The sequence below is a fragment of the Elephas maximus genome, chromosome 25 (genome assembly GCF_024166365.1).
Source record: "Elephas maximus indicus isolate mEleMax1 chromosome 25, mEleMax1 primary haplotype, whole genome shotgun sequence".
Taxonomy (NCBI): domain Eukaryota; kingdom Metazoa; phylum Chordata; class Mammalia; order Proboscidea; family Elephantidae; genus Elephas; species Elephas maximus.
This window is the reverse complement of record NC_064843.1, coordinates 22,763,413-22,790,962: the sequence shown is the minus strand read 5'-3', so window position 1 is coordinate 22,790,962 and position 27,550 is coordinate 22,763,413. Positions and strand designations below refer to the sequence as shown.

The following is a 27,550-nucleotide window of genomic DNA, read 5'->3' as shown; positions in this document are numbered from 1 at the left end:
TCGCAAAACACATTTTCACTATCTGTTAATGTCTTAAGTTAAAGAAACAGGTTTCTTAATTAGAAATAATTCTTATATCCCTGGGATGGAATGCAGAACTATGAACTATAAAGTGGAATTATTCTAATTTTTTTTGGATGTTGGTTTATATTATTCTTTTATTCAATGTGCTGTTCTGATCCAGTTTCTTAGGGTTGTTTTTGATTCTCGGAATAATCTTCCCATATCTTTCTTCTTCTACACTCTTTGTAAAATGATAAACAAGCTCTTTTTAAAGCTTGAAAGCACTGATACATAAAAGTATCAAAACCTGTTATTTCTTCTGGGAGAAAAGTTTCCATTGCTCTTGTGGTTATTGGTCATTCAAGTCTAAATTGGTAAGTTTCAGTTCGCCTTTGTTTTTGAAGGATATCTTCACTGAGTATAAAATTCTAGGTGCATGGGTCTCAACTGAATGCCCAATCACCCAGTCTGTCCACTCCAGGTGGCTACAACTCTGTTTTTTCACCATTACTGTGTGTCTTAGTCATCTGGTGCTGCTATAACAGAAATACCACAAGTGGATGGCTTTAACAAAGAGAAATTAATTTTCTCACAGTCTAGAGGGTTACAAAGTCCAAATTCAAGGCGTCAGCTCCAGAGGAAGGCTTTCTCTGTCGGCTCTGGAGGAAAGTCCTTGTCCTCAATCTTCCCCTGGTCAAGGAGCTTCCCAGGCACAGGGACCCCGTGTCCAAAGGAACCACTCTGCTCCTGGTGCTGCTTTCTTGGTGGTATGAGGTCCCCAACTCTGTGCTTGCTCTCACTTTCATCTCTTGGGAGATAAAAGGTGGTGTAGGCCATACCTGAGGGAAATTCCCTTTACCTTGGATCAAGTAGGTGACCTGAGTAAGGGTGGTGTTCCATCATGGAACCAAACACATCTGCCCTTTCATTTAAAGTACAGCTCAAATTTAACTTAGTATTGAAGGCATCCCTTGATGCCTCAGCTCATATAATCTCAACATTTCACAATTCGCCTCCAACACAGATGGGATCACCATGATTGGAATTGACTCAATGGCAACTGTTGGTTGGTTGATCTATGCTACATGGCATTTAGTGAGTGACAGTATATACTAGTTTTGTTTTGGTGTTAATTATTTCATGAAGATAAGTAGTTTTGCCTTGCCTTCCAAGAGCCAAGTACATTTCTTATAGTTTCCATTTTCCATTATAGTTTTTGGCCACATATTCTAATGTATCTTTATACTCTCTCTCCCTATTATGCCCAACTTGAAAAATAAAAATCTACCAAGGGTCACATGGAGGTATAAGCATCTGGAAAGTATAAATTGTTCTTTCAGCAGTCAGTGAAATTTAGAGATGTGGCCATGGTCTTCTCTCTGGACCAGTGAGATTATCTAAGTCCTGAAGAGAGAAACTTGTATAAGGATATGATGGTAGATAACTATGATTTGGGTTAAGACACTGCTTTGAGAGTTCCTGAGATATCTTAGGGTGATAATTACACTCCTTATCACCAAAAGTGTGGGTCTAAATTTTGTAATAACCACAGCATGGTCAAGGTCATTTACTTTTCCTAGGACACTGGGCTTTTAAGGCAGAAGTGATGTCCTCTTTGAAGCAAGAAGCCCTGGATGGTGGAGAGGTGACAAGTGTTCTATGCCTGAGTAACTGACAAGTAGTGGAAGCCATCACAACTCTCACCCTAACTGGTCAGAATAACCTGGACCCCTGAGATGACAGGAGAGGAGCTCTTCCATGGGCTTCTTATCGATGAGTTTCCAAAGAAATCTTACTTTACCCCACACTTATCACTCTCCTTGAGTCTCTTTTGTTATACTTCCAGGCTTAGAGAGGACCGCAATTGGTTTGCTGATAATAAGTTTAACAACTAGCTTTGAGGGGGTAGGAAGAGCTCTGTTTTGTAGTATTGGCTGAATTTCATGAATTCTTCCACCATGGTAAGATGAACCAGCTGTTAAATCCTGAAAATTTACAATTGGCTCCTGTAAGCTAATTCTAGTCCCCAAACTGGAAGTTCTCCCTCCTCCTGTAATAATCATCTGTGGACCTCTACTTTGAAACTCAAACTTTTATAGCTTAGCTTTTTTTTTTTTTTATATTTAGAGATGGATAATGCGAAATGTTGCTTTTTTGTTTTTAAGTTCATGTTAATTATCACATGAAGGCATAGAAGTATGAATAAAAAAATGAATAGCTGAATTAAATAATTTTTCAGTATAGATAGAATGCAACGAATAAGTTAGCTCAGAAAATTTCAAGTATCATGAAAAGAGTTTTTTTAAGAAAGAGTTATGGAGAGATTTTTTTTCTCTCTCTCTGGATTAATAGGTTAATTAGATATAGAATTAACAAATCAAATAATCATATTTGCCATCTAGCTGGGGAGAGATAACATGTCCATCATTAATAGAATATAAAAATTGCTAGAATGCAAGATCATTTAGGGAGTTCAGAGAAACTTGTCTCTCAGGTTTCAGAGGTAATGATTAGAGATGGAAGGTCATTAATGGGCTCCTGAAAGTCGAGGGACTGTATTCCAAAGTGGTAGTACAATTTTATATTCCCACCAGAAGTGTATGAGTTCCAGTTCCTCTTCTTCACCAAGGAAGCCATCTGCACTTGGAATTTCCTTTATGAGAGAGGATTTTAAACTATAATTTCAATGTCTTTAGTAGATATAGGGGTATTCAGGTTATCTATTTCTTCTTGAGTTTGATAATGTGCCTTTCTACTTCATCTAAGTTGTCAATGTTCATTGGCATAAAGTTATTTTGTATATGTATTTTATACATATATTATGTATATAATATTCTCCTATTATCCTTTTAATATCTATAAAAATTTTTTTTTAAATCTACAATTGTTACTTCTCTCATTTTTTTTTTTTTAGTCTAGCTAGATCTCTCTTTTATTTTTTTTTATTTTCTAGACTAGATCATGAGTCCCAGTCTGTTGGCTCAGGAGCCTGGGCAGAGGGCATCCAGATTTGCAGAATTTCATTGCACTAGGTATTGTTTTAGGAAAAAAAATATATATATTCCACACATATATATGCTATTTTAACAGGAGAGTGGATAAAGATGTGATTAACAAAAAGAAACTTCATTTAAAAGCTTTTCTGAATTCATGGAGCTTTTTGCTATTGTGTATTTTCTCAATCAATGTATATTAAAAGTATAGCTACATCTGGAAATACAGGAAATATTTTGAAGTTCATAAGGCAATTTCAAACCAGGAAGAACTGGTAACCACTGGTGTAAGTCACCAGCCCGGGTTACTGTTACCAGTTACCATCAAGTCAAATCCCACTGATTGTGAACTCATGTATCTAGATTTATCAATTTTATTCATCTTCTTAAAGTACCAGCTTTTTGTCTTATAGGTTTTTCTCTATTGTTTTCCTGTTTTCTATTTCATTTGTTTCTGCTTTGATTTTTAATATTTCCTTTCTTCTGTTTACTTTGGTTTGATTTTTTTTTTTTTTAATTAAGGTAGAAGCTGAGGTCAATGATTTGAGCCTTTCTTCTTTTCTAATACAGGCATTTAGTGCTGTGAATTTTCCTCAAGTACTGCTTTAGTGGCATCCCACAAATTCTTTTGTATTTCAGTTTCATCCAGTTAAAAATAATTTCTAATTTCCCTTTTCTTCTTTGATCCATGAATTATTAGAATTATTTAGAATTTTCCAGGAATTTTTCTGTTATTAATTTCTAATTAATTCCATTGTGGTAAAAGAACATATGACTTGAATCCTTTTAACTTTGTTAAGACTTGTTTTAAGAATGTGGCCCATCATGGAAAATGTTTCTGTGCACTTGAGCAGAATGCATATTCTGCTGTTGTTGGGTACAGCATTCCATAAATAGTAACTAGATCTAGTTGGTTGACAGTGTTGTTCAAGTCTATCATATCCTTGCTGATATTCTACCTACTTGTTTTATCAATTATTGAGAGAAGGGGTCTTAATTTCCAGTTATAATTGTGGATTTGTCTATTTCTTCTTGATATTCTTTTTGCTCCATGCATTTTGAGGTTACTAGGTATATATAAACATTTAGGATTTATCTATACTCATTATTAGGAAATGCCCTTCTTTATCCCTGGAAATATTCATTACTCTGAAATGTTTTTTATTAACATAGCCACTCTTTCTTTTGACTGGTGTTTTCTATCCTTTTACTGTTAACTTATTTGTGTCTTTATATTTAAAGTGAGTTTCCTATAAAACCAAAACCAAACCCAAACCCAGTGCCGTCAAGTCGATTCCGATTCATAGCAACCCTACAGGACAGAGAACTGCCCCATAGAGTTTCCAGGGAGCACCTGGTGGATTCGAACTGCTGACCCTTTGGTTAGCAGCTGTAGCACTTAACCACTAAGCCACCAGGGTTTCCGAGTTTCTTATAGGCAGCATATAATTTGGTGTTTCCTTTTTACACAATCCTGATAATTGGGATATTTACGCCAGTGGTTCTCAACAGGGGAAGATTTTTCCCTCATCCAGGGGACATCTGGCAATGTTTACAGACATTTTTGGTGGTCACAACTGGGGGTGGAGTGGGGCTGCACTATTGGCATCTAGTGGGTAGAGGCCAGGGATGCTGCTAAACATCCTACAATGCCCAGAACAGGGCATTATCTGGTACAAAATGTCAACACCCATATCTGTCGATTCTGATTCATAGTGACCCGATAGGACACAGTAGAACTGTCCCACAGGGTTTCCTAGACTGTAGTCTTTATAGAAGCAGATCTCCAGGTCTTTTTCTTCTGCAGAGCAACTGGTGGTTTTCAACAGCCAACCCTTCAGTTAGCAGCTGAGCATTTAATCACTGTGCCACTAGTGACATGGAAAACTTGAATGAAGAACTCTCTTATCCTTTGACTGTATTAACTTTTGAGGTATATATTCTATTTCTTCAGTCTCTTTTCCTCTAAGAAAGTTCTTCAACTAGATTTTCCATGTCACTACTTTGTCTTTGGTCATGTAATACTATTATAAATGTGAACTATTAAGTTCATTTCAATATTTTATCTTCAGATCAACTATTTCTACTACTTTGTTCTTTTTTATTACTACTTCTGTCTCATGTTGCAGTGTCTTAATTATCTCTTTGAAAACCTGGCTCATGTATATTTTAAACTAGTCCTCTGTATCCATACATTTCCTGTTCACTTCAGTAGCATCTCAAGAGTTAGAATAAGGAAGGTAAAAGAAACCCATGTGTTTTCCATCTTATCAGTGGTATACATTTTTGTATTTATTAACATATCTATATTTTGTGTTATATAGAAGTGTTCAAAATTATTTTTTTCTAGCAATTAACCAGTTTTATTTCTTTATTACAAAGGAAGAATAGTGTTAGAACTTATTACCCATATTTGACAAAAAGACAAGTTTGATAGAGTCTAGGGTTGTCAAGAAAAAACCTAAGCCACGAGCTGCAATACTGGGTTCTATGGGGAAAATATTGAACAATGCAGGAAGCGTCAAGAGAAGATGGAAGGAAAACACAGAGTCACTGTTCCAAAAAGAACTGGTTGACGTTTAACCATTTCAGGAGGTAGCAAATGATCAAGAGCCAATAGTACTGAAGGAAGAAGTCCAAGCTGCATTGAAGGGAATGGCTAAAAACAAGGATCCAGGAATTGACGGAATACCAACTGAGATGTTTCAACAAATCGATGCAGTGCTAGAGGTCCGCACTCATCCAGGTCAAGAAATTTGGAAGACAGCTTCCTGGCCAACCAACTGGAAGAGATGCATATTCCAAAGAAAGGTGATCCAACAGAATGTGGAAATTATAGAACAATATCATTAATATCACACACAAGTAAAATTTTACTGACAATTATTCAAAAGTGGTTGCAGCAGTATATCGACAGGGAACTGCCAGAAGTTCAAGCCGGATTCAGAAGAGGATGTGGAAACAGGTATATCACTGCTGATGTCAGATGGATCTTGAATGAAAGCAGAGAATACCAGAAGGATGTTTACCTGTGTTTTACTGACTATGCAAAGGTATTTGACTGTGTGGATCACAACAAATTATGGGTAACAGTGCAAAGAATAGGAATTCCAGAACACTTAATTGTGCTCATGAGGAACCTGTACGTAGATCAAGAGGTAATCGTTCGAACAAGGGGATACTGCATGGTTTAAAGGTGTGCATCAGGATTGTATCCTTTCACTGATGCTGATTCAACCTGTATACTGAACGAATAATCCGAGAAACTGGACTATATGAAGAAGAATGGGGCATCAGCACTGGAGGGAGGCTCATCAACAACCTGTGATAAGAAGATGATTCAACCTTGCTTGTTGAAAGTGGAGACTTGAAGCACTTACTGATGAAGATCAGGCTACAGCCTTCAATATTCATTGTACCTCAACATAAACAAAACAAAATTCCTCACAATTGGACCAGTAAGCAACATCATGATAAATGGAGAAAAGACTGAAGTTGTCAAGGATTTCATTTTACTTGGACCCATAATCAATGCCCACGGAAGCAGCAGTCAAGAAATCAAAAGACGCACTGCACTGCGCAAATTTCCTTCAAAAGACCTCTTTAAAGTGTTAAAAAGCAAAGATGTCACTTTAAGGACTAAGGTGCGTCTGACCCAAGCCACCATATTTTCAATCAACTCATATGCATGCGAAAGCTGGACAATGAATAAGACTGAATTTACACCTTGAATTAGGCTGTTGGCAAAGAATATTGAACATACCACAGACTGCCAGAATGAACAAATCTATCTTAGAAAAAGTACAGTCAGAATGCTCTTTAGAAGCAAGGACGGCGAGACTTTGCCTCACACACTTTGGACATGTTGTCAAGAGGGCCCAGTCCCTGGAGAAGGACATCATGCCTGGTAAGGTAAAGGGTCAGCAAAAAAGAGAAGACCCTCAATGAGATGGACAGACACAACGAGATGGCTGCAACAATGAGCTCTGACATAGCAATGATTGTGAGGATGGTGCAGAACTGGGCAGTTATTTCGTTCTGCTTTACATAGGGTCATCATGAATCATAACTTACTCGACAGCAAACAACAAAAACGTTATCAAGATGCTGGAAAATGACATATTCATGCCACAAGAACTTATTGGGTGCAGTGCATGAATATATATAGTTCGGACTCTCCTTCATGGCTAAGAATTTATGGCTAGAATATATTTCAATATATTAATGAAGATGTATACACATGATTGTTCTTCACAATTACATAAATAAATACAACTCAAATATCCAAATACATTACTGGTCCAGGCACTAATGGTACTGTCATATGGTAAAAGATTAAATTTCGGTAAAATTGATAAACCAGATATACATCTACTCATGTAAAACACCCCCAAGGAAAATATTTAAAATATAACCACTTGCAAAAGTTGCTATATTATATATACATAAAACTTTAAAATCTTCCGGTATATATAGAGACAGTGATTTTAAAGGACCTTAATGGGAAAAGAAAACACTTTAATCCATGCTTAGTATTTCATGTGATTTTTTTCAGATTTTTAAAGCTTTTCTGTTTGGGTTATTAAAATTTCAATGAATCACTTTTATAATTATAAATAACTAGTATTTCAAGTTTAAAGAAATAAAAAATTCTTCAGAGTCTATATGTTAACCACAAAAATATTATTGTATTTGGGATAGCACTGTACACGCATTCCTCCACCTCTACAAACTCCTAGTTCCCATTCTACCCCTCCAAAGTCCACAGCCACCGAAGCCTTGTCCCGTTTACTCTCCTGTGATGGTTAAGGTTGTGTGTCAATTTGGCTGGGCCATGATCCTCAGTGGTTTGGCAGCTATGATGTAGTTTTGCAGCTTTTTAATGATGTAATCACCTCCATGATGAGATTTGTTACGAGCAGCCAATCAGGTGAAAATGAGTTTCCTTGGGGGTGTAGCCTGCATCCAATATAGGTGGACATTCTGGCAAGGGTTGCTGGCTTTTGGTTGCTCTGGATCCTGCAGCTAGCTCCTGTTCACCTGACCTCCGCTTCTTGGGACTTAAGCTCGAATTTTACCTGCCATCTTACCTGCTGTTCTTGGGATTCGTCAGCCTCCACACCCTGTGAGCCAGAGGCCTGCTGTCTGATCTGCTGATTTTGGATCTACCAGCATCTGTGGCTACATAAGTTCATAGAGGCCTCCCGCCTAACCCACGGACTTGGGACTTTTCAGCCTCTACAACTGCGAGAGCCATTTCCTTTACATAAATCTTTATATATTTATATGCTGCACTGGTTTTGCTTCTCTAGAGAACTTGGCCTAAGACACCTCCCCAATGCTAATTAAGGAGCCCTGGTGGCGCAGTGACTAAATATTAGCCGCTGACTGCAAGGTCATTGATTTGAACCCACTAGCCGCTCTGTGGGAGAAAGATGTGGCAGTCTGCTTCCATAAAAAGCACTTTGGCTGTAGTTTTTCCAGAATAGATTTGTTTACTCTTCTGGCAGTCCACAGTATATTCGATACATTCTTCGCCAACACCATAACTCAAAGGCATCAGTAATTCTTCAGTCTTCTTTATTCATTGTCCAGCTTTCACAGGCATATGAGGTGACTGAAAATACAATGGCGTGGGTCAGGCGCATCTTAGTCCTCAAAGCAACATCTTTGCTTTTTAACACTTTAAGGAAGTCTTTTGCAGCAGATTTGCCCAATGCAATGTATCGTTTGATTTCTTGACTGTTAAGACAATGTTCTGCTGCTATTCGTAAGGTTTTTACTGGCTAATTTTTTCAGAAGTAGACCTCCAGGTCCTTCTTCCTAGTCTGTCTTAGTCTGGAAGCTCAGCAGAAACCTGCTCACCATGGGTTACTGTCATGAATTGTGTCCCCTCAAAATATGTCAGCTTGGGTAGGTCGTGATTCCCAATATTGTATGATTGTCCACCGTTTTGTCATCTGATGTGATATCCCTATGTGTTGTACATCCTCTATGGTGTTAATGAGATGCGATCAGTGGCAGTTATGTAAACTCAACCTACAAGATTAATCTACAATTTAAACCAATCTCTTTTGAGAAGTAAACAGAGAGAGACAGGGGGACCTCATATGACCAAGAAAGCAACGCCGGGAGCAGAGTGTGTCCTTTGGACCCAAGGTTCCTGTACTGAGAAGCTCCTAGTCCAGGGGAAGATTGATGGCGAGTACCTTCCTCCAGAGCCAACAGAGAGATGAAGCCTTTCCCTGGAGCTCATGCCCTGAATTTGGACTACTAGCCTACCAGACTGTGAGAGAATAAACTTCTGTGTTGAAGTCATTCACTCCTGGTATTTCTGTTATAGCAGCACTAGATAACTAAGACGGTGACCCTGCTGGTATTTGAAATATCGGTCAGTGGCACAGCTTCTGGCATCACAGCAACACACAAGCCACCACAGTACAACAAACTGGTAAGACATGTGGGGATTTAGGGCTAGCAACCAGGAAAATCTCCAGCATCCCTAGTCCTGAAGGGGAAAGGCGAGTGTGGTGACGCTGTAATGTGGCAACTTGGCCAGGCTGAACTATGTTCTCCAGAACTCCCTTCCCTGTTTATTTCCAGTTACAGTGAGCCACAGGGAATTTTTGTGTGAAATTTGGAGGATGGAAGTGGAGAAGTATTTTGTTCTTATGCTCAAAAAGTCACAGCAAGACTTTTGTAATTTGCGCTTTATTTCTTATCTGCTGGCTCTCCTGGTAGGTGGCAATGATCAGGCCCACAACTGCTCTACCTTCCCTAGGATTATTTAGCGTTTCCACCTCCTGGGACAGGTGTGTGTTTAGCAGCATGATGAAGGGCACCAGCTTCTGTAGGACACCTATCTTAGTCATCTAGCCTGCTATAACAGAAATACAAGTGGACAGCTTTAACAAAGAGAAATTTACTCTCTCACAGTCTAGTAGGCTATAAGTCCAAATTCAGGGTGTTAGCTGCAGGGGAAGGCTTTCTCTGTCAGCTCTGGAGGAAGGTCCTTGTCATCAATCTTCCCCCAGACTAGGAGCTTCCCCGTGAAGGAACCCTGGGTCTAAAGGACGCTCTCTGCTCCCGGCACTGCTTTCTTGGTGGTATGAGGTCCCCCAACTCTCTGCTTGCTTCTCTTTCATCTCCTGTAAGATAAAAGGTAGTACAAGCCACACCCCAGTGAAACTCTCTTTACATTGGATCAGGGATGTGATCTGAGCAAAGTTGTTATATACCACCCTAACCCTCTTTAACAGCAGGCAGAGATTATGATTTATAACACACAGGAAAACTACAAAATGGAGGTCAACCACACAATATTGGGAATTATGGCCTAACCAAATTGACACATATTTTGGGGGGACACAATTCAATCCATGACACTCCAACCTCTGGCCCCACCAAATTCATGTCCTTGCTACGTGTAAGACACATTTACCCCATCATATCAGAACAAAAGTTTTAAATCCACTCCAAGTCCAAAATCCAAAACTTCCTCTTCTCTGTGAAATCTAGAATACAAGTTATCTGCTTCCAAAGTACAATGGCAGACACTTCCATTACAAATGGGAGAAACTGCAGAGAAAGAAGGGATAACAGACACCAAGCAAGTTAGCAGAACACATTACATTAGCCCTCAAGCCTTGAAAATAATCCTCTGTCCTCTGAGGCCATGAACACAATGGTCCTGCCCTCCAGACTCTAGGTGTTAGCCATACTCTCCAGATTCTGAGTGGAGGCCCCTCGGCTCTGGGCTTTAGCTCCACCTTCCAGGCCCACTGGGATGGCAATTCTGCTTCCTCAGCTTTAGGTGCACCATTCTCCTAATCCATCTGAGTGGCGACTCCATGCATTTCAAGGTTGAAGACAATGAGGACTGAGAGATGTTCCAGTCTGTCTTTGTGAATGGTGACCCCAAGTTTCATAGTAGAACTGTCCTCCAGAGTTTTCAAGATGTTTTTTGGAAGTAAATTGTCAAGGCTTTCTTCTGAGGCACCTATGGGTAGACTCAAACCTCCAACCTTTTAGTCAGCAGCTGAGTGTGTTATGTTTGCACCACCAAGGGACTCCCAAGTAGGTATCAGGGAGACACATACTTTCTGGATTCAAAAACTATCAGAATTCTCTTTGTTGCTCAAAGCTGCTTATCTCTGTATTTTTTTCCTACAGCATCACTGTTTTCTAGACTTGGCTGCTGGAAGGTCCAGCATCACATATTAGCTATCCTGCGCCTACCTCCCAATAGAAAAATCTAAGGAAGGGCTCTCATTAGCTCAACTTTATCAAATGATCATCTCTGGTACAATCACTGTGAGGTCAGGAGGATGGGGTGCCATGGTTAGACCTCTTGACCTAATTGCCACCCCTGAGGATAAAGAGACTGGGTCTTACTAGAAAACATGGAGACAGAATGAGAAGACAAAAGCCAAGCTGCCTGATCTGAGAATTTAATACACTATAAATTGAGAAATTTTAAATTGTTTAATCAGCATATGAACAATAGCATTGATTGGAAATAAAGTAAGATTAGCTCCTCACACCTCATAATATACACTTTTCAAGTAACACTGTGGAGGGAAATCAACTAATAACAACAAAAAAAATAATTTTACTTAAATAATTTTCATTATTTTAAAAGGGAGGCACACTTAGTGTGTTTGAATTAAACATTTTCACTGTTCACACTGAATGTTCCACTACATTTATTAAACACACTGTATTTCTCTACTGTGTGAATTCTCTGATGTACAGTGTTGGCTTATGGCAGAAATATCTCCTATATTCCTTACATTCATCAGATTTCATATATCTGCAAGTATTCACAGCATTTTAGCCTTTTGTAAATTATTTTATTTGCTTTTCTGTCATCTATTCCTTATGAGTTTTCTGATGTAAAAGGAAATTTGATTTGTGGCGAAATGTTTTCTCACATTTATTACATTCATAGGGTTTCTCCCCTGTGTGTATTTTCTGATGTTCAGTGAAAGTCCACAGCTGACGGTATGTTTTCCCACATTCATTACATTCATATGGTTTCTCTCCTGTGTGAATTCTCTGATGTACCCTGAGGGTTGATTTATGGCAGAAGGCTTTCCCACATTCATAACATTCATACGGTTTCTCCCCAGTGTGAGTTCGCTGATGTTCAATGAAGGAGAACTTCTGACAGAAGGTTTTCCCACATTCGTTACATTCATAGGGTCTCTCTCCTGTGTGGGTTCTCTGATGGTGAGTGAGGGCTGACTTCCGGCAGTAAGTTCTCCCACATTCATTACATTCATATGGTTTCTCCCATATAGTTCTCTGATGTACAATTAAGTGTGAGCTTTTGCTGATGGCATGCCTACGTTCATTACACTCATAAAGATTCTCCTTTGTGTACATTCTCTTATGTTCCTTGTGGTTTGCCTTCACGCCAAATGTTCTACCACATTTATTAAACATACTGTGTTTCTCTCCTGTGTGAGTTCTCTGATGTATAGTGAGTGTGGACTTACGGCAGAAACATTTCCCACATTCATTACATTCATAAGATTTCTCTCTTCTATGAGTTATCTGATGTACAATGAGGGCTGATTTGGTACATAAAAATTTTCCACACTGACTGCATTCATAGGGTTTCTCTCCTGTATGAGTTCTCCGATGCACGTTGAGGGCTGACTGACAAAAGAAGGTTTTCCCACATTCATTACATTCATAGGGTCTCTCCCCTGTGTGAATTCTCTGATGTGCAGTAAGGGCTGACTGGCAAAAGAAGGTTTTCCCACATTCATTACATTCATTTGGTTTCTCTCCTCTGTGAGTTCTTTCATGTACAACAAGGTAAGATTTCTTGCTGAAGGCATTCCCACATTCCTTACATTCATAAGGTTTCTCCCCCGTGTGGGACCTGAAATGTTCAGTGAGGGATGACTTCCGAAAGAAGGTCTTTCCACATTCATTACACTCATGAGATTTCTCCCCCCTATGAATTTTCTGATGTACAATGAGGGCTGACTTGTCAGTGAAAGTCTTCCTGCATTCATTGCATTCATAAGGTCTCTCTCCAGTATGAACTCTTTGGTGTCGAGTGAGGTGTGTCTTCACACGAAATGTTTTCCTACAATCATTACAAACATAGGGTTTCTCCCCCGTATGAATTCTCTGATGTACAATGAGGTTAGACTTCTTCGAAAAAGTTTTCTTACATTCATTGCATTCATTTGGCTTCCTTTCACTACATACTCTCTTTTGTGTAAGGAGGACTGTCCTCCTGAGGAAGCTTTTCCCACATTCATTATAGTCATAAGGTTGCTTCAGAGCCTGAATGTTCTGGTGCAGAATACGCTCTTCACTTTGAGTTCTGGCTTTCCTAATTTGATTATATGTGTACTTTTTCATTCCGGGATGAGTTTTCTCATGCTTAGTATGGAATAGTGGTTTCCCACATCCACTATATTCATCAGGAATCCTTTTAAAATAGCTTTTCTTTACAATAATTACTTCTGAATTAGTTTTTAAACTGTTTTCACATGAATCATATTTATAGGGTATTTTTCTTGAAGGAACAATATTCATGTCCAGATTAAATGTTTTCCCAAATACATTAGCTTTCTCTGTAATCAGTGTATTGTTGCTGAAGAATACGATTTGCATCAGATGTTTGTTTTGAATGTCCTCATTCTTCTTTAAGGCACCATCAACTTCTAGAAAGGAGCACAATTAATAATTTGTGAGTCTTTACACATCTGCCATGAAAAAGAGAATTTCTTACAAATGCCTTGTCGTGGGGGACTGGACTTCAGGCCTAGCCTCCTAGGACTGAAGAAATGTCAAGTCTGAAATGCCTTGATTGCCTCATCCTAGTTCCAACTCTGGGGCTGGGAATGGAAAGTGAGACTGAGTTAATTCTCAGATAAATGAAGAGAAAATGGAAGGCAACTAAAAAGGTCATGCAAGTTAATCAAGATTTATTTTTTTAAGACAGATCTACAAATATCTGAAAATAAAACAAGTCCATGACAAGAGGGTAAAGTAAGCAACAGAGAATGCTACAGAAATGAAGTTTAAAGCAGAGTAAAAGAGGGATTTGCTTCTAGGGATAAGTAACTCGGTAGCAAAAGTCTTTATGAATTTCAGTTACGGAAGGAGTGCGTTTATTCAGGGAGGATGACTTATATATCTATGGCATGACAGTTAACTGTCCTCAATCACTTCCAAAGGTCTAAAACCTATAAAAAGAGAGTCTTGAAAAACATTAAAAAGATGTCAACTATGATCAGTGACCACCTTGGAACTCTCATTTCCACTGATTTCTACCTGCTCTATCACCTTATAGGAGCCCTGGTGGTGCAGCGGTTAAGCGCTCGGCTGCTAACCAAAAGGTGGTTGGTTTGAACCCACCAGCTACTCCACAGGAGAAAGATTCAGAAGCCTACTTCTATAAAGAGTACAGCCTTGGAAACCCCACAGGGCAGCTCTACACTGTCCTATGGGGTCATGATCAGTTGAAATCAACTCAATGGCAATTAATTAGTTATCACCTTACTCACCGGGGTAGTTCTGACTTGAGAATTCCTCCTCTATCCATGGTTCTTCTCCTTGCTCCAGTTTGAAGATCACATCTGGTTTGCTAACATGATATCCTGTTAATGGGAAATGATATAGAAACTGGACCAAGCTCTTCGGACTTCGGGAACTCTTAAGGGTGAAGGAAGTTCAGCTTCAGAAGCTACACAATGAAGATGCCCAACAATAGCTCTGTAAAGCTAGAAGCTTTTGGTAAGAATGCTGGCACGGGAGAGTGCGGGGAGAAGGTAAGGAACAGTGAATACACACATATATTTCTATTACCTGAAAGGGCTTAATCATCTTTCTCCCTGATACTCAAGGCTAAATAATTAAATTCTAGAAATACGACTTATTTTTTGGCACAGAGGGAATGCATGCTCTTAGGAGTTACACAGACAGCTGTGCTTACCCACTGAGACTAGGTTGCTATAGTTCTCCAGCATCACATCCCTGTACAGGAGCTTCTGAGCAGGGTCCAGCTGCTGCCACTCCTCCTGGGTGAAGTCCACAGTGAGGTCCTTAAATGAAACTGATCCCTGAGAAAAGATGCTTAGTCTGAAGTGATCATAATTGAGTGACATCAAGTATATGGGAACATCAAATATAAGGTGGCCACTGTTAGGGATAATGAAAAGCAAAATGGAGACATACTTTGTGGGAGGGAAAAAAAATTAGCAATAACCTGTTACTGTGTTCATTTTTTAAATTTAAGAACTTTACTGAGCTTTTATACCATGTTCCTGGAACTCTTGTAATTTCTCAGATTACTAACTCACACAAAATATTGGTCCTGCTCCTAAGGCGTAAACATTCTAAAAGGGAGACATAAACAGAAATGTACACCTGCAATAAGAAGCGATGACAAACATATGCACAAGATAAAGGGTGGTCACAAAAGGAGAAAGCTAGTTCCATTTTGTGTTATCAGGCTTCTTTAAAGGGGCTAATGTTAGTCCTGAAACATAGTGTGTTTGTAGGAATGTGAGCATTAAAAAATACATACAGGCATAAAATACACATGGGAAGGTCAAAGAGCTACAAATATCTCAGTATGAAAGGATAATGAGGAGCTGGGTGGTGATGAGACAAATGACTGAAAATTATTCAAGGAGTAGAGGTGACAGGGACTTTGTTCTATAATTAATAGCCTTGAAATTTTTTAAATGGTACAACACATCAGAAAATGTTTGCATATACAACCAACATGTACATTTACTTAGAAATTACGATGTATACTTTAAGCAGTACGTTAATATCAATACGGCTTAATTTTTTTCTCATTTCTTTTAGCCAAAATATCAATGTGAACAGAAACCAATGGATCCCTGGGGTGCTCCCTATTCTCTGATTTAGGTACCACTGTTGTGTACAGAAAGCTATATAAATATTTGTAAGCAATGATTACAGTTATGTGATCAAATTTATATTTTAGAAGCTATGCTCTAGTATGTTATTACTGTTGGGTGCCATCAAGTCAATTCTGACTCACAGCGACCCCATGTGACAGAGTAGAACTGCACCATAGGGTTTTCTTGGCTGTAATCTCTATGGAAGCAGATTGTCAGGTCTTTCTCCAGTAGAGCGGCTGGGTGGGTTTTAACTACAATCTTTCGATTAGCACCTGAGCCACTGCGCTACCAGGGCTCCTTGCTCTGCTATAGGGGTTGGCAAACTACAGCCTGTAGCCAAACCTAGTCCATTGTGAACCAAATCTGGTCACACCCATTTGTACACTCATTATCCGTCATGCTGTAACAGCTGAGCTGAGTAGTTTGGACAGAGACCATATGGCCATCAAAGCCAAAAAATATTTCATATCTGGCTCTTTTAAGAAAATATTTGCAATCCCCTTCTCTAGAAAACTGGAAAGTAAATTAATGGTCATGTTAGGGAGAAATTGTTTCCTATAAAACCTGTAGTAAAAGCACAGCTGAAAGTCACTGAAATGTACATGTAAAAAACATTGAATTGGCAAATGTGTTTTATATATACATATTTTACAACAATTAAAAACGTATAGCTGAAAAAAATAGTTTAAAGAATTATTTGGGGAACATGCAATCTGTTCTAGGTTTTATTTATCCGGTGATCAAAGAGAACTATCAGAATGCTGTATACTCAGACAATAATGAATTGATCCTCTGTGATTACTGTGCTCTGTCTGGGTCTAGAAGTCACAGGAAGCCTACTGGGTTTCTTTCACAACTATTTCTGGCAAGGCTGCCCTCTGCATCACTTTTCGAAGATTATCTAAGAAAATGTTTAAACATCAGTAACAGGAACACTGTACTAATGGCCAAGGTTAAGGCCGAACTCATATTGCCTGGGCCTTTTTATCTCAACTTGAATAATTCTAAAGGAACATGGTGTCTGTATATTTATGTCAACTTTTCCAGTGTTGTGATACTCTTATTTTCTCTGATGCTGAATTTTACACATTTCTACTATTTCATCTGAATGTACAAACTCTTGAAAACCACTGCAAAATGTGGGAAGTAAATACCTAAGCAACTTACGTGGGATTTATTCATTTTCAGATACTCTTGGGAAAGGGCCAAGAATGGCGAAGCCAGAGCTGGGTAAGGAAGAAGAGGGAATGGAAACATGAGAAGTCTAATACAGTAGTTCTTACAATTACTTACCAAGATATCTGCAAACCCATTTAAGAAAATGGCCCTTAACCCATCTGAAGTTACGGGAAGCAACATGGTGAGGGATTATCCATTTAATTTGAAATGATCACACATAGGTTATCTTACTATGTGTATGTAAACAAATGTTTTCTACGAAATTACTCTTAATTACTCCATTGGAAAAAGTTAAAAATAACCGGTGAAGCCAATAATAGGGAATTGGGTCAATAAAATTAGGAAATACAACATCTGGGACACTATCCCAGCATTAAAATTAATTCTAGAATTAAAATATTATTGACATTGGAAAACGCTGATATTATGTCACTGTTTGGTTTCCGTTAGTTACCGTTTCACAAGAAGTTTTTTTTTTTTTTTTTACTAAGAAACTTGTTTTAACTTGAATGTGGTAGAGGACAGAGCCCTGACCTGGGAATCAAGAGAGCTGAATTCAATTCTTCCTGTCACTACCAAATTGTATGACTTTGCATAAGGTATTTACCTTCCATGTGCTAATTTTAAAATAGGCAAAACTAAATAATCTTTAAAGACCTTTTCCTTTACTTCCATTGTCTGATTATATAAGGGAGGAACTCAATAAATGTCAGCTTGATGATAGACATGGTTTGAGAGAAGCTCAGAATAAACAGAAAGGCAGAGTGGAGATTGTAGGGGACTGCATTTATCTTTAGGACGTGACGGAGAAAGAATTTCCTTAGCTACGGCTGGTACCCCTTCCCTCTCATGAAATATCTTTTCCTGTCAAATCTGCACCCTGCCCATCCCTTCAATTTCAGCTCACACCTTTCTTCTGAAAACTAATCGGAAGCTTTTCTGAGCCACAGTAATTGATGGTCTCAGAATCTGGGGGTACCACCAGGCCTTGCTTGTACTGGAGAGGAAAATTCTTACCCGGTAACTCTCAAATGTGCACCTTTCTGGGATTTTCCTGCCTCTGCCTTGAAATTTTGTGGTAAAGTTTCAGTTCAGGAACGTGTTCTTCCAGGTGTTATTTCTGTTCCTGGACCTTCTGCTTTTTACTTAACTACAGTGGTTTTGTTTCAAGGGCACTTAGGACTTGGGCTTAGAGGCCAGATTTATATAAACTGGAACCTGCATTGGGGTGCCAAGATTCTAGTGTATGGTTAGTTGGACCTTTCCTAAAATCCATTCAGGGCTACTGACGAGTGAGATTATACTGCATGAGGCAGGAAGAGCCTAGAAGCCTTGATTATGCCTTCTGACCTAAGGCAAACAGGTCAAATGGTCTGACTGTCACAAGACATGGAATTACTTCCTGGGGCACACAAAGGCAAGTCACTGTGCCAAGGAAAACACAATGGGTGTGGGAAGAAGGGGACGGACATTACAAAGACCATGAGACTACAAGTAAAATAGACCTGGTTCTAAAACTCAACCCATTCACTAGCTAGCTGTCCAACACTAAGTAAACCACTTTAACTCTTTGCAAAAAAGGGTTTTTTAAATGTGTTCCAACAGGGGTGGTAATGCCAACCTCACAAACTGGTTGGGAGTCTTGAGGGAGATATCTAAAAGTCTGTGTAGCACTGACAGCATCAAGGAATGTTATTATGAGGGTTTATGTTCTGGGCTTGATGCTTCACAGTGCTATCTTGTCTAACCTCAGAACAACCTAGGAGGCAAATACTATTCCCATGCTCAGTTTACAGATGAAAAGAAAGGATTAGAGAGTTTAAATAACAGGCTCAGAGATGTAGCGCTATTTTGTGGCAGGACTGGAATGGAACCCAGAGGAAGCCGAGGCCTGTGCCTCAATCACCCCAGTGTATTTGTTTCTTATCTAACCTTGAACTGAGGCCCAGGCCTGCACCTCAATCACCCCAGTGTCTCTCTGTTTCTTATTCAATCACCCTAGTGTATTTCTGTTTCTTACCCAGCCTCCCCCATACTCCTTGCTTAACTACTTTGCTAGTTTGTTTTACAGAAAAACTCCAGGTGTTTCAGGAAACCAAGGCCAGAGTGGTACACAATAACCAGCCTGAACCAGCCCTGTCCTGCAGAACATGTGTCGTCCAGTCGAACCATACCTGAATTACCTACGTATGAGATTGATAAATATGTACCACTTCCTATATTATAACCCCAATAAAGACTGTAAACTACCCCCTGCTCAGGGAGTCAGATCTGGGCAAGCCTCTGGCTCCTTGCATTGCTGCTCTGCGACTGCTTTCTCTTAGGCTTCCCCGAAAGCCGGTGTCCTGAATTTGGACTCCTAGCCTCCTAACTGTGAGAAAATAAATTTCTGTTTGTTCAAGCTAAAAAAAAAAAAACTGCTTTCTCCTTCCTCAAAACTTGGTGTGTCTCGTCTCTTGGCCTTACAGCGTGCCCGGCAGGGACACACTTGGTCCGGCAACAATTCGGAGCCCAATGTGAGGCATGTCAGGTCCTCCTGACCCTCTGCCCTTATCTTGGTGGCCCTTGGACAGTGACAGTGGCCCTCAGATGGGCCTCAGTGCACACCTGGACTCTATTTAGCCCAGAGGTGAATATTTTAACATCCATCTGCAGCGTCCCCAGGCTGAGGTGCTTTCACTTTAAGGAAGGGAAACTAGTCCTGGTCTGAAGACGTGTCCTAGGTAGGTACAGATTACATTCTTTAGGTACACAAAAAGGGCTTGTCTGGGAGGTTGACGCAATTGAGGTCACCTGTCACCTGGCTGGCTATCTGGGAGGTTGAGGCTGCCGAGATTATCTCCATCGCCTAACTCGTGCCCTTTAAGATTTTGTACTCTGGGGTGTGTGCGTGTGTGTGTGCGTGTGTGTGTGTGTGCGTGTGCGTGTGTGTGGCGCCAGGGCTCTCTGGGAGGCTCAGGCAACCATGATCACCTCTGTCGCCTGGCTGGCTATCTGGGAAGTTGAGACTGCCAAGTTTATCTCCATCACCCCGGTCCGGTGTGTGTGTGTGTGTGCGCGCGTGCATGGCCAGTGCAAAAGGAAGCTTTAAGTGAGGGTGAATGTGGTGTCTGAGTGCAAATGGGTAAGGAGGGTTCAGTAGCAGAACGCAGCCTTCGTGGCTGTATTCTAAAGAACTGGGGTCATTTTAGCTATGAACCTATGGAGACGAAGAAAATGATTTTCTTTTCTAACAGTGCCTGGCCACAATACCAATTTGGATCAGATGAGAAGTGGCCAACGGATGGGAGTTTAGACAATGGTATTATTTCACAGCTAGATCTATTTTGTAAGAAAGAGGAGAAATGGGATGAAATCCCTTATGTTCAGGCTTTCATGTCTCTGTTTCAAAACAAGACCTTGCAGAAACAATGCAAGTTAATGGTTATGCAGCCTAAGGACAAACCTGACTCTAAGTCTAAGGAAGTCCTCCTAGACTCTGAGGACCCCATCCTCTTAGTCCCCTTTCCTCTCCATCAGCATCTCCGCTTTATCCTCCAGGGCCGCAGGTACCTCAGCCCAAGACCCCGCAGGCTGCCAGGCGGGGAGGCCCTCATTTTAAAGCCACCAAAGACCCCCGTCACTCTTTATCCTCCACTATCCACTGGGGCTCCAAGTGGCAGTCCGGGAAGGGCCTCTCCTGCCCACACCTGTAGTGGTGTACAATTTGGTCAGTGGTCTGGCCTGGTCCTGGAGGGGCAATATCTTTTGAAGCAGATTCCAGCTGGGCTTGATCATCAAGGAAACCTTTGGGGTTTCGTTTGGACACATGTCCCTTTTACAACTGTACATCTGTTAAACTGGAAAAATAAGATGCCTACCTATCGGGAGGATCCTAAACAGATGGAGACATTAGTAACTTCTGTATTTGCAGTCCATCATCCTAATTGGGCTGATAGTAATACGCTACTAACAACATTGCTGACTCCTGAAGAAAGACGCACGGTACCAGAAAAGGCTAAACAAGAGGTAGTAAGGCTACATAACTGGCAACCACAGAATTCTAGTAGAGGCCCTGGTGACCTGGCTATACCAGGGACTAATCTAGGATGGAATCTGAATGATCCAGGAGACCAGGCTAGACTAAACTATATGAAAGAGTGCATCACTATAGGATTGCCAAAAGGAGCCCCAAGGCAGATTAACATCCAGAAAGTTCAGGAGGTAAGACAGGGCCCCAAGGAGAACCCTTCCAGGTTCTTAGAATGAGTATCTGAAGCCTATGGCCAATACGCTAACACTGATCTGGACAATCACCAGAATGCCCGCATTATTAATTTGACTTTCATGAGCCAGAGCACCCCTGACATACGGTGCAAACTCCAGAAATTAGAAGGTGGACTAGGCATGAACATTTCTCAATTAGTAGAGACTGCTTTTAAGGTTTATAAATAACCGAGACGAGGCGCAGGAGAAACAGAGACAAAGAGATGAAACAACAGGCTGCCCCGCTGAGTTCTGTCCTGGAGGTCCGACACGAAGTCAACCCTGCTGGGTAAGTCCCTGTGGACCCCCAGTGAACAGGGGGTCAGCCAGCAAAGTTGAGGCCTCAGCAGTGTGCTTGCTGCAAGAAAGATGACCACTGGAAGGCATGCCCAGAATGGCCCAGTCAGGCACAACCAGAGAGAGCCAAGGAGATGGTAAGTAAGGCTGACGGTGACCAGGAATGACAGGCCCAGGGGCTCTGTCATAGACCAGGCAAACTCCTATCTCCCATGAGGAGCCCCAGGTAGCTATAACAGTGGGAAAACAGCCTGTCGAATTTCTGGTGGCCACAGGGGCTACTTACTCGGTCCTGAATGTTCCTAAGGCCCTTCTTTCCAGCAGAACAACGAACATCACCAGAGTCTCTGAGAAAACTGCATGTAAAAATTTCCTTCAGCCCCTTGAGTGTCAGGTAGGATGTACGGTTCTAACTTACAGTTTCTTGTCTATGCCTGAATGCCCTGTTTCTCTGCTTGGCTGAGACATACCAACCAAATTAAATGCTCAAGTTACCTTCTCAGCTGACCAACTCCAGGTGAATGTTAGTCCTGACCAAGCATGGGCCTCGCAGGCAGCTCTTCTGCGACTGCCTGCTGCTGACTTTGAAAAGGTGCCTGAAGAAATCTTATAACAGGTAAACCTGGAGGTGTGGGCTGCAAGAATACTGGGCACAGCTGTCACTGCAATACCAGTCAAGACAGGACTGAAACCCAGCTGTAAACCTCCCAATCTCAGATAATAATCCTTGAAGAAGAAAGCTAAAGAGGGAATTAAACCTTAACTGACACTTTCCTCATGCATGGATTAATCCGGCCATGTCAGTCACCATATAACACCCCTATTCTCCCAATGAAAAAGCCTGGCACAGGAGAATACTGGTTCACACAGGATCTAAGGGCAATAAATCAGGTGGTAAAACACATTCATCCAGTGGTGCCCGATCCATATACCTTACCAGGAGGCTATGCTTCGTTTACAGTATTAGATCTAAAAGATGCCTTCTACTGTTTCCCACTAGAAACAGACTCACAAGAGATATTTGCCTTTGACGGGGAGGATCCCACATCCACGACCAAGACCCAGTTTTGCTGGATGGTTTTTAGGGGTCTAAAAACAATCCCACATTATCCAGAGAAGTGCTAGCCAGAGGTCTTTGAGACCCACCTCTAAAAGACAGTGCTATTCTATAATATGTAGATGATATCCTGACTGCCAGCCCTACTAAAGAAATCTCTGATAAAAACTCTAATAAAGTTTTAAATTTCTTAGAAGAGAGAGGATACAAAGTTTCAAAGAAAAAGGCCCTGGTTTCTGTTCAGAAAGTGGGGTATTTAGCATTTCAGCTGTCACAGGGACAGAGACAGCTGTTGCCAGAGAAACAAGAGGTGATAATCCGGGTGGCAGTTCCGACTACTAAGCACCAGTTTTGTGGATTCCTTGGCATGGCAGGATTCTGTCAGATTTGGATACCCAATTTCGGGTTTATTGCAAATCCCTTTACTAGGCAGTACAAGGGAAGGACTCTGATCCCCTAGACTGGACCCCTGAGTGTCAATAGGCTTTTGAACAAATAAAGGCAAAATTAGGATCTGCACCAGCCCTGGGTCTCCCAGATGCTGGGAAGCTGTTTGAACTGTTTGTGCATGGGAGGCAAGGAATGGCCCTAGGGATCCTTACTCAAAATCCGGGTCCTTGGAAGTGAACTGTAGCTTATTTCTCTGAGCAACTTGATGCTGCTTGCCAGAGGGTGGCCCACATGTCTGAGGGCTGTGGCTGCACCTTGCACCTTGTTGACTGAGGCTGGTTTTGACCCCTCATCATGTGCTCTCGCTGTTAGAACATAAAGGAGGATTCTGGTTAACAGCAGGTTGACTTGGAAGATATCAGGCAGCCTTAGCTGATAATCCTTATGTCACCTTGAAGGCTGTGTCAACTCTTAACTGGCCACTCTACTCTCAGTGACTGAAGGTGAAGGACAGATGTATGACTGCCTTGAAGTAACTGAGGAAGTATATTCCAGTGGCCCAGGCTTTACTGACCAACCTTTAAACAACCCAGATTTAGAGCTGTTTACAGATGGGGGCAGTTCCATAGACAATGGCACTCACAAAGCTGGGTATGCGGTGGTGACCCTTTTTGAAACCAAGGAGGCTGGGGCATTGCCCCTAGGGACTTCAGCGCAGAAGACAGAAATAACTGCCTTAACCTGAGCCTTAGAATTAAGTGGTGGACACCAGGTGAACATTTTCACTGACTCTCGGTATACCTTTTCAGCGCTCCATGCCCATGGAGCAATCTGGAAAGAAAGAGATCTCCTAACCTCAGGAAGAAAAGAAAATAAACACGCAGAAGAAAGACTTAAATTATTAGAGGCAGTTAACTTGCTGACAGAAGTAGCAGTGATACACTGTCCTGGACATCTAAAAGGGAGACTCCATGATCGCAAAGGGCAAGCACTTGGCAGATGCTGCTGCCAAGCAAGCTGCCAAAACTAAACTTCCTGTAACTCTGATGACCACTCTGATCCCTGACCTGGACCTCACTGACTTGGACCCTGGGTATTCAGATGATGATTTAACATGAGCAGATGAATGGGGCTTTAACTGAAACCAGATTAAAGATAAGTGCATCCACAGTGAAGAAGGGGTAGTCCTAGTTCCTGCACACTTAATGCATGACCCTGTTCTGGCAGCCCATACTAGTACCCATTATAGGAGGGATGCCCTGTATGCCTGGTTAAGTAAACTTACTGCAGGACCAGACCTGTATAAAACCATCTAGGGGTGACACAAGGATGCATGATCCATGCTAAAATGAAGCCGAAGTGCAGCGCACCTCCAGTGGTCAAAGGAGTCCCAGCAAGAGGACTGGGGCCATGTGGTGAGTGGCAAGTAGACTTCACTGTTATGCCAATGACCCCAGGAGGAATTAAATACCTACTGTTATTATAGACACCTTCACCGGGAAGGTAGAATCTTTACCTCGCCACACTAAAAAAACATCTTAAGTCAGTAAAGCTCTATTAAGAGAAATAATACCCAAATTTGGTCTGCCAGTTTCAATTCAAAGCAACAATAGAGGAGCCTTCATAGTCCAAATAGTCCAGCAGATAACAGGACTTTTAGGCATTAAATGGAGGCTACATTCTTCTTGGAGACCTCAGTCAAGAGGAAAAACTGAAAGGATGGACCACACCCTCAAGAAGACACTGGGCAAAATGTACGAAGAAACTAACTTAGATAGCACCCTTGCCACCTGTCCTATTGCAAGTCTGGGTTGCTCCCAGAAGCAGGCTTGGACTAAGTCCCTACGAAATGTTATATGGCAGACCATTCTCTGGGGTATGACACCCTAGTTATATTAACAGGGGAGATCTTAAAATCGTTAAAGAATATTCTTAAACATGTACAAGCTCTATCTGCTATCCTAAAAGTTATTAACCAGTTTGCTTCCAGCAGGTTGTTGTAGCCCACAGATACTCCTCTCCACAACATATGTCCAGGCATTAGGTCCTCCTCAAGAACTGGAAAAACCGGACCCCCCGAGTCAGCACCAAGCCAAATAGACTGAGCCCTATGAAGTTGTGTTGACCACGCACTCCTCAGCTAAACTCAAGGGAGTTCGACCTTGGACCTATGATACTCGACTGAAGATAGTACCCATCTATGCAGTCAACCCTCCTCGGCCCGTCACCACACCTGTGCCACTGGAAACACTTTGGCAGGAAATGAAGACTCAAAAGGACCTGACCGACCTAACACTGGGTAGCTCTATCAACATACTGCTGAATATACCTGTGAACCTTAGATTCCTGTTTAAAAAAACCTACTAAAGATAAGTAATATGAAAGGAGATACTTTACTAGCTGTTTTAGTAAGTTTACTTCCTGTTTCGTTCTTACTTTCTACTTTATAAGTCTCTTTTGACTGTTTTCCTCTAATTCCGGGTTAAATCATGTTAATTGTCCTTAACTCTCTATCAAGCCTCACCCCAAGAAGCTAAATCCCAGGATTCAAGCCTTCCCGTTCACTTTTGTGCTAATAATTGTATTAACAGTCTCCCCAGGTTTCAAGAATTCCTATGCGCTAATAATTATGTCCTCCAGGTATCCTAAAGCCCAGCAAACAGCACAAACCTGTCTTTTTTGTGGGATATTCCGCAGTAACCCTGTGAGCTCCCGCCCAGGTTTGTGTCGGTGTGTCTTGTCTCTTGGCCTTACAGCTCACCGGGCAGGGACCCACTTGGTCCAGCAACACAAACATCTTGCTCTTAAACCGTCTTGTAACAATGCAGACATCTCCGCCCTCCTCCGCCAAGTCCCCACTGAAATGTCTTTTCCAACCAAATCTCCACCTGCCCATTGCCTTCAACTGTAGCTTACCTCTTTCTTGTCATAAATACTAAGTAAAATAACTACTATAACAATAAAACGTAATTCTCGTCATAAAGATGCGTTCTCTTCCCCGTTGCCCTCTACCACCCTCCCCAGCCGGCAGGATGCAGGTCGGCTGCAGGACCACGTACCTCAGCGGAACTTCTGGAACCAGATTTTAGCCATTGGGATGCACAAACCTTTCACCTTCCCAGAGCACCTTTTTCGGACAAAGGAGGGCCACGGGCAGAGCCTACCCTGGGACCCGCAGATTAGAAACCCAGACGTATCCCCGCTGCCTTTCTCCGAGGCCGATGCCCGCTGGGCGATCTTCCTCCAGACGGATGCGGATCGAGCGAGTCCCCCAGCGGCGACCCGTCTCCACTCACCCCGAACCTTCCCGCCGGCTCCCCAGTGCTCGGAGCTCTCCGCCAGCCCTTGCTCTAACTTGTGGGTGCACCCGCTTCGCTTCCAGCTCCGGGCCGGGCCCGGGTCCCCGGGGGAAGGAGAGCTCAGACCCTGCTGCGCAAGAGCCCGGGGCGCCCAGCTGGAGAACCGGAAGCAGCGCACGCGCGGAAGAGGACTCTGCGCCGCTGTTCCCAGGGTTCTCCAATGGCACTTGGCCTCCGTTCGGGACTACATTTCCCATAAGGCGCTGCGGCCAGCTCGCGACTCTTTTTCAAGAGTTTCCGCTTTTGTTACGGGGGTGGGTTGATTGCTGTGAGCAGCTAATTCAAAAAGACAAGTTGTGTATCCGTGTAACTGAAAAGTATAGATGAGAAACTAAAATGACAGAATAAAAGAAATTCCACCAGTTGCTATTTCACGCCACTAAGTTTGGGGTGGTTTGTTACACAGCAATGGATAACTGATACAGATGACCAAATAGGGATAAAAAAAAAGTTGCCGTTGAGGCAATTCTGACTCATAGCGACCCTACAGGACAGAGTAGAACTGGGATCAAGGATAGGAGTTCCAGGCCAGAGGAAGGTGTGGGGTTTAATACCAGACAAGAATAATGAGACGTCCAGGCACTAGGGAAGGAGAGAACAAGAAGACAGGAGAGCTGGGGACAGGTGGATGGACGGTGGGAGGGAGGCGAGGGAGAAGAGGGAAAAGATGTTAAAAAGCAGATAGTCCACATGGAAAAAAATACGTAGATACAGATCCTACATCTTTCACAAAAATTAACTTAAAATGGATCACAGACCTAAATGTTAAACGCAAAACTATAAAACTTCTAGAAGATATACTGTAGGAGAAATTCTAGGTGACCTTGATTTGGCAGTGAGTTTTTAGATACTACACCAAAAACATGATTCATTAAAAAAAAAAAAAAAAAGATAAATTGAACTTAGTTAAAATGAAAAATTTCCACCCTGTGAAAGACAGTGTTAAGAGAATGAAGAGACAAGCTGTAACCTGACCCTACTAATGCCAGTAAATTTCCATTAGTCCTTAAACTAGCCCAAACCAGATTTGGCCAATCCCGCATGCGCGGAAGAGCCAGCTGTGACCACTAATTGACCTCAACAGTGAATGCTGCAACAGGAGGAACGAATCAGAAGGAAAAACAT

The 27,550-nt window shown here is 41.6% G+C and overlaps 1 protein-coding gene across 6 annotated transcripts; it reads right to left on the bottom strand.

Moving 5' to 3' along the window:
* Positions 1-11,465: 11,465 nt before the first annotated feature.
* On the bottom strand, positions 11,466-26,535 carry ZNF334 (zinc finger protein 334). 6 transcript variants are annotated; one of them, XM_049869393.1, is made up of 6 exons: positions 26,126-26,535; positions 23,279-23,431; positions 17,066-17,124; positions 14,959-15,085; positions 14,531-14,623; positions 11,466-13,684 (listed from the first exon to the last, which is right to left on the bottom strand). In XM_049869393.1, the coding sequence occupies exons 3-6, from the start codon at positions 17,078-17,080 to the stop codon at positions 11,868-11,870; spliced, it is 2,052 nt and encodes a 683-aa protein (XP_049725350.1). In that variant the 5' UTR covers positions 17,081-17,124; positions 23,279-23,431; positions 26,126-26,535; the 3' UTR covers positions 11,466-11,867. The 6 variants fall into 6 exon arrangements, with proteins under 6 accessions (XP_049725350.1, XP_049725349.1, XP_049725352.1 ...); XM_049869392.1 differs by lacking the exon at positions 23,279-23,431; XM_049869395.1 differs by lacking the exon at positions 23,279-23,431 and having other exon boundaries at positions 26,363-26,535.
* Between the last annotated feature and the right edge of the window lie 1,015 nt (positions 26,536-27,550).